General features: G+C 34.4%; 1 protein-coding gene across 1 annotated transcript; it reads right to left on the minus strand.

Moving 5' to 3' along the window:
• Window positions 1–2,342: 2,342 nt before the first annotated feature.
• Window positions 2,343–7,769, minus strand: LOC142531532 (protein DAMAGED DNA-BINDING 2). Its single transcript, XM_075637698.1, has 11 exons — window positions 7,523–7,769; window positions 7,306–7,396; window positions 6,915–7,042; window positions 6,474–6,596; window positions 6,289–6,377; window positions 6,084–6,204; window positions 5,347–5,438; window positions 4,767–4,896; window positions 4,313–4,561; window positions 4,017–4,213; window positions 2,343–2,970 (listed from the first exon to the last, which is right to left on the minus strand). Exons 1-11 carry the CDS (start codon window positions 7,721–7,723, stop codon window positions 2,751–2,753), a joined length of 1,641 nt encoding a protein of 546 aa, XP_075493813.1. The 5' UTR covers window positions 7,724–7,769; the 3' UTR covers window positions 2,343–2,750.
• Window positions 7,770–8,182: the final 413 nt, after the last annotated feature.

Raw genomic sequence — 8,182 nt, forward strand, 5'->3', positions numbered from 1 at the left:
TGGAAATCCTATCCTTGTGATAGAAGGGGTGACGTAGGAGTAATTGAATTCTCTGAACATCCAGAAACAATCCTTGTGTATTTTATTTCAGTTCTGTATTCTATCTGTCAGTCAGTTACCTTCCGCAACTACCTCAGTTTAACTGATTGATATTGACCAACAAGATTCCGAGAATCAGTTTGTCACCAAACTGAACTCAAAAATTCGATAAGACCAATATTAATTGAGAGTGTTTCTTCAACCCCCCCTTCTAAACACTCTTGACACGTCAATCGATCCTATCATATGTAATACAAATTATAATCCTCGATCCTATCCAAATGGATTTCCTATCCACGATCTGAGTTTAGGAATGACAATTATTCGAGTTTAAACCCGCCACTGCATGAACAGGGTAAATCTAAAACAAGTCAAACGGATGCAGAGCGGGTTCCATAAGTCTAGAACCAGGTATGGGTGGGTAATGGGTTTTAATTGACCCGTCATATATATATATATATATATATTTTTTTAATATTAATTAATAAATTTCCTAATCTCTATCCCTAATTCACAATATTTTCGTCTCTTGTTGCCAAATTATTATAAAAATTTATTATTTGGATATAGATTTGATTAATGCATTAATTGTTGGATATTTTTAATTATAAATTTGTTAGAACTAAAAATATTTTTAATATTTAATGGGCTTGCGGGTTCAAGGTCGGACTCTCCTGGTTTTGGGTGGGGCGGGCACAAGTCCGAGTAGGGGTCCAAATTTTTCGTGGGTCTGGGTTTGAAGGGTCAAGAGTAGGGGCGGAAAAAAATACCTAATTTTCGGTATATTGAAGTTACCGTACCTAAAAATACCGAATTTATTGAAATTTTCGGTACACCGAAATTTTCGGTATGGTAACAATATAGAATTTGAAATTTTCGATATACACCTAAATACTGAAATAATATATATAAATTAAAAAATACATAATATTTTAAAATAAGAAAGTTAAATTTTAAAAAAAATATAATGTATTTTTTGGGTATAAAACAATATATATCGATATTGTATCAAATTAAAGAATTTAACTTCTGTTTGGACTCATCATTTTGGAATAGTTCAAATCAAAGTTGAGTGAAGCAACTCAATTCATAGTTGAGAATTTAAAATGTTGAGAAGTTTTATATCTGTCGTCTAACCTTACAGTCAGCTAGAGGACTCGATGTTGGGCCCAACTTGTTAAAAAGCTGACATGCTTTAGAAATCACAGGACCTCGGACATTGTTGCAAATATAGCGGATGAAGAAGTCACACATGTCGTTGTTGAAGTTTATTGGTGTTCATTGATGTCTTGGATCTCTAGACACTTGTTGCAGTTAGTGTTTATTGTCTTGGTGGATTTGTTTTTTTATATATTTTTCCTGGTCTCTTGGACTGTCTTGAGATTTTGTTTAGTATTGGTGATAACTGCCTTTGGAATTACAAGAGAATGAATAGTTTTATATATACTTTCAATATGATGGTATTTTACCGAAATCGTACCGAAATTTCAGCATACCGACTTTTCGGTACGGTAACGGTATCATTTTCTCATAACGATATTTTTAATACGATATATGATATCCGAAATTTCGGTACGATATTCCTTACCGACCACCTCTAGTCAAGAGATTGATTAAACCCCTCTTGATTAAACCCATCCAGTGACTATTCCTAAACTCGACATGATTTACAATTGGACAGTTTGTTACTAAGCAATATTTTAAATTGCGTGAAATATGAATAAGGAGTTATTATCCACGATCCATATGACGAAGGGTTACGATCTTCCATCCAAATGGGTTTTTCATGACAACCCGACATGATTTATAATTGGATAGTGCCTAGCACTTTTTTGATGTATTTTTTTTAACATTCATCATCTATTTTTTTTTAAAAAATAACATTCACAAATTTCAAATGCACTTGAAAATGTCATTTTCTTAAAAAATATAATTGATATTACAATTTTTCTTCTTCTTTTTTCGATGGGAACAAAAACTTGTGTGAGATGATTTCACGAGTCATATTTTATGAAACGGATCTCTATTTGGATCATCCATGAAAAAGTATAATTTTTATGCTAAGAGTATTTTTTTTTTATCGCTAAGATTAACGCGTTTCATGAATAAAAATTCGTGAAACTGTCTCACAAAAATCCTACTCTTTGGTGGGTGAATAACTTTGGATAATCTCTTTGTTAACCCACGTTACATTAGTGTCTGTGTAGCTCAATTTCACATATTAATTCACTAGTTTATCAATGATGAGAGTTGTGTGAAACTAACAAATTTTAATGGTTTGAGTTTGTCGTAAACCAGACGAATAGAAGAAGCATCTTCGCATGCCCACTTTTGAAGAAAACAACATCGGCTGAAGAACGTACATTTTCAGCAATTTGATGAACGTACACACTTAATCGTCAAATTGCTGAAGAGTCCTACAACTTCCTCCTACCAACACCTTGGGGACAAGTTATCCATAAACAAGCTACTAATATCACCTTAGGACTACACAACCACCAAGTATCACGAACCATCCGAAACTCCCATCTGCAAGGGAGAAAGACCCGCACAAAATATCACAATAACGAATAGGTGCGACAAGCCAAAAATACAGAAGGGGTTATATGCCACGTCTTCCCATGACAGAGTAGAGCAGTAATCCATAGCACAAAAAGCCACAGAAGAAAGAGTCGTTATGTAAGGCATCTTTCAAGATTTTAATTCAAAAATCAGTATTTGCGCTTAGAACCATGTGCCTTAGATGTTAGAGGGAGTTTCTTGGCCTTCATACTCTTGGAGCCATGTGTACCACCGCCAAACTCGTCATCACTGTCGTCTTCAAACTTCCCTTTACGTTTATTTTCATTCTTTCGGCAAAGAACAAATTTTCTTTCATCATCTGGATGCTTTGACTCGAACTTTTCTTTGGGCCTCCAAATGAATATAGACCTGACAAAGTAAGAAAAAGGATGCTCAGGAATCAACTAAGAGAACGGATAATAGTAATAGTGGGTGTACTCATAGTTGTAACAATGAAAAACTAAAATACAACAGCCAATATGCAGATAGCTAAAATGCTGCTAAATTGACAGATACACGTATAGTGAACAGAAAAACAGGTCATTTGTAGGGAGATGAATTCACCCTCCTCTAGGCACATAATCCTCTTGGTAATTAAATGAAGTTCACAGCAAAAAAAGTTCTGTGAGATAGTAACAAACCAAGTGCCCCGAAATGCATTTCTTCAAAGGTCAACGATCATATAATACATTTTTTCCGATTATTTCGGATACTTTTTGCTCAACGAATTGAAATTTATAACCCGTTGATCCTCATGGGAGTCCGGTTAATGCAACTTTGGGTATAAATATACTTACTTTGCAGATCCAGAAGCAGTAAAACATCATCGAAAATATGTTTAATATGTTTCAATCAAACTGCATACTGCTGGTCTCATGTTTCAACTGGTATTTTCTAATGGAGAGATGGGACAAGAACCTTGCCTCTGATTAAAAGTCTAGATGCCTTAGATTGTGTATAGAGCTGATATGAAATATGTTTTTGAGTTGGGGGAGGGGAACCCAAGACCTAGCCCCAAACTTGAAACCTTATTGCCAGATGACCATCGGCTGATACAAAATATGTTGTTTATGCTTGTTCATTCATGACCTATGGAGAAGATCTACTCCATTCAACACACAATGATCTGTCAAAATATGAGTCCTACATATTATTGGCAACACTCAAGGGTATGACAAGGATCTATTATTCAATAACTCCAGATTCAATCAATCAAACTAAACATATTATTTTTTATTCATAACTATTCCACATAATCCACAAATTTTTTTATCACATCTGATCCCATAAATCCAAGTAAACGGGCCCTTAAGATTTTCAAAAGACTACTTTCGTGTGAAGGTGAAAAATATACATCCAACATAAAAAAAAAATCAGTACCATGTAGATAACGAAAAATGTTAGTTTATACAAACCTTGAACTACCAGAGGCCAGAACATCATCATGTGGATGAAGCTTGTTCACAGGACTGATTGTTGTAATGTTTGGATCCATCACTTCAGCAACTAACTGACCCGTGGTAATGTCGATAAAATCAATCGGATGCAAGGCGATTCCATCATAATTTTCACTTATATAACGCCCAACGACTACAAGGGACTCTGATGTGTCCTGCACAAAATGGTATTTTCCATGGACAACAATATTTTTAAATATAAAAGTCTTTCGACAGTAAAAATTTCAGATATTCCACATACAAAAAAATTTCACCTTTGGATCCCATTCTGCTCGAAAAGGGGTCAAATGGCGATTAAAATCATGACTGTGCACAATTTCTCGGCTTGGAGAATCCAAATTGCCAAAGATGGAATCCCATACACGAAGTCGGTTGTCTTGTGATGTGGTAAGTATTTTGCTGCCACTTCGCGGTGAAAAATAGGCAGAGTTAACAACACGATTGTGTGACATATCATAAATAGACGATTTAGCCTCTATCATTCGCATGTCCCAAACACGGGCCTGAAGTATTTACATTTTAAGGTAAGAGGGCCATGAAAACCAATAATCAAGAAGTATGAAAAAAAGTTCGAATGTGAATTTATTCTTTTGAACACCGACCATTTTATTTAAATAAATATTAATATCATCAGCATTTAGAGAAGAAAAATTATATGATGACATGTGCAATCTACAAGGAGTATAACAAACATATCAACAAGCTTACAAAGTGATCATTTCCACAACTCAACAAAAGATCTGGTTGAAGTGGATGACAATGTAAACCAGTGACCTTGCTTCCTCTCTTATGAATCAAAATAGGCTTTCCTATCACATTATTGGAGCGTGTATCTGCCCTGCGCATGCAAACATGAAAAATAAAAGCCAATTTAATGTAATTTTGTCGAGAAATGTCGCATATATAATGTCCCGCATCAAATTTTGATCATTAACTTCTAAAATGTTTCAGAAAAATGCCTAGTAAAAAATATAGTACATTTAACCAAACAGAAGTTCAGAGAAGAAAGGCTTGAACTATATAAATAACAAAAATATATAAATACCCCAAAAATGACACCAAATAAATGTTAGAGAAAGTACAATTAGGATTCTAAATATTCAGAAACTTTAATTACTATAGACTGGCATGGGTAAAATTCTTTAAATAGGCGAATGGCGGTACGAAAACAGTCTCTAAGGAGAATACTCAAGTGAACCAGGAATCAGAAGATAAATTAAAAATATTTGTTCACGACAAATTTTCGACAAAGATCACACAAGAAAGTAAAAAAATGGAATGCACATACACGTAGAGAAATCCAAAATTATCTGCAGCAAGCAAAATTCCTCTGTCAAAATTTACATCCAGACCATAGATCATCCTCCAATTGCTTGGCCCCTAAAGGAAGACCATGAAAACTAGTAAAGTGAAACTCAATAATTTTGTTATGCATTAAAACACAGGATAACTCAACTCAGTACCAAGAAAATGAAAACTAACAACAAAGACAACCTCCTGACAGACAAAAAAGCAGAGAAATCAAGAAAGCTAAAAGGATGACCAGACAAGGTAAAAAAATTGAAAGCAATCATGTTTCCACTTTTCTTATGGTTCATACCATATAAATAAGCTAATAAATTCGAGACCGAGGGTAAGCCTTGCTGGTGGTGCGCATTGGGTAAAATGGGAGCGGGAGTATAGGGTTTGTGGTTGAGAGATAGGAACTGTTACAAAGCAATGATTGCTAAAAGTTAATCTTACTTTTGAGTACTTCATAAATGACCTACATATTTTTCCTTTTTCTTGAATATAATGGCTATCAAACACATTTTAAGTTTTCAAACATCAATAAGTATGAGCCTAATCTTCGAATGAATGTCATAAATAAATACTCTCCTTTTCAAAACTAAATCATTGTTTTCAGAACAGAACACAAAACCACTACTTTTCAGATCATAAACAACTAAACAAGCAAGCCATGCATGAAGTCTCCAGAAATTGGTCATAGTCACTATCTTCTTTCACACTATGACAGTGAAGTACCTGCCACCCATTAGGATTTAGATTTACCAACGAAAATGAAATCCCAGTATCCAACTCAGTGCAGCTTATAGTTCCATCAGAGGAAGCGCTGTAAACTGTTCCATCATTTGATGGACTAAACCTACAGTTTTGTAATGGATGACAATAATATCATAAGTGATACATTTATTGTCATGGAAACGCAACAGAGACAACAAAATCTCACTTCATGCTATTAAGTATACAGCTGTGAATGTTCCCATATACCGTCCTCTCATGTACTTTTCTGAAATCCCAAACTCCAAGTTGTCCTTTCTTCAACACAAGATGGGATTAGCTCATCAATCAGAAAATGTCCCAGAAATATATGAATGCTGAAAGCTGATGAGCATAGCAAGAGAGAGATCTAACCTTGTCACCGGATAAAAGAATATGATTATTTGTGGGATGGAACTCCAAGCATGTAACACGTCTACTGTGATATCTAATTACAGCACAAGTCACTTGATTTGGGATCACAAATGATGTCTTCATCTGTTCAAAATAGGACAATAACCCATTATGAGATGGCACATAATGTCTCCATTGTTTAATAAGACAAAAAAAAAACATGATTGGTAAAAGGACAAGTAGCAACATGAAAAAACGACTGTTATACACAACCCAAAGACAAATTCAATTTTGAAAACATGAAATTGAAAAGAATTTCCGAATGACTCAAGCTATAATAATACATATCAATAAATGAATTAAGATTGAAAGGGCTTATCATTAGGTATAATGACACTTAATTTTCAAAATGAGAAAAAAAGATGCACACAAATTTCCACAAGGAAAATTGAGAAATCTTACGGCAGGAACACGACATCCAAGCTGGCGTTCAAAAACGTAGTCCAGTGAACTACTATTGCCTCTAAAGGATGCTGGAATGACCCCAAACTCCATAGCCACTCGATGTGGACAAGTCAGAGTAGTGTGCCCTTCATATTAGAACAGAACTGATAAAAAGAATTACTGGTGAAAAAGCACATCATGAAATACGACCATATGGCACATGACTACAAAACGATCAAAAACAGGATACCACTTTTAGAGTATTAAAACCAGACAATTACATATGTATAGATGACCAGCTTCGAGGCACTCAAAGTCACCAGCAACCCAGAATTTAATAAAAAGTTAAAAGAAAACGAACTATAAAACATATTGCTTTTCCAACAGGTAGGACGAATGGTATTGGTACCAGGCATTTTACAGAGAAAACATGGCTTCATTGGGCAATCAATATAAGTTGCACCCCTGAACCCGGCTTCATGACCCGGCCTCTTACACACCTAAATTACACAAAAACAATCTTTAAACTCAAAGAACAACAAAAATAGCAACAAGTTAACTGTAATCACTGCAGTTTTGGGAGAGAAAAAAAAACCAGAGTGATGAAGGGTGGTCGTGTGGCTTACTTTGCAGACTTTCTTAATACTAATGGTGATGGGCTTCTTAGTCGAAGTCGACGCCTCTTCCGCCATGTTTTCATCATCCTTCTCCTTTACTTGTGAACATTCTTCTTCTTCTTCTTCTTCTTCTGATGAAGTCGCCTCCGACTCCGAATCATTCTCGATCACCACTTGCGGGAGCAACATGCCTCTCCTCTGCGGCGCCATTTGCAATAAACTACCAATTCTTTTGATCAAAATCTATAAATCACTGGAGGTAACGGGATAAATGAGCAAATAAAAGTTAATACTATATTTTGTTAAATCATTATTATTTCGGATATTAAAATAATTAAAATAAAAGTAAAATATTAACGATCTGACTTAATAACTCTTCGTTTTATTTCAAAAAAAAAATAAAAACTCTTCGTTTCTTACATTAAAAACGTTACACGTCGCTTCCATGTCTTCAAAACTGAACCGACTTTAGCATATTTTTAATTTAATAATAATAATAATAATAATAATATACTAGGCCGGGGAATGATTTTACCACATTTAATTATTTTTATTGACTTTTGTAGAATTTAAAAGTCTTAAGATATTGAACATAGACTTTTATAAACTCTATAAAAGTTTTGTGGTATCCAAATTAGATTTTTAAAGAGTTTTAAAAAGTATAGTAGT

The sequence above is a fragment of the Primulina tabacum genome, chromosome 2 (assembly GCF_025594145.1).
Source record: "Primulina tabacum isolate GXHZ01 chromosome 2, ASM2559414v2, whole genome shotgun sequence".
NCBI classification, from domain to species: domain Eukaryota; kingdom Viridiplantae; phylum Streptophyta; class Magnoliopsida; order Lamiales; family Gesneriaceae; genus Primulina; species Primulina tabacum.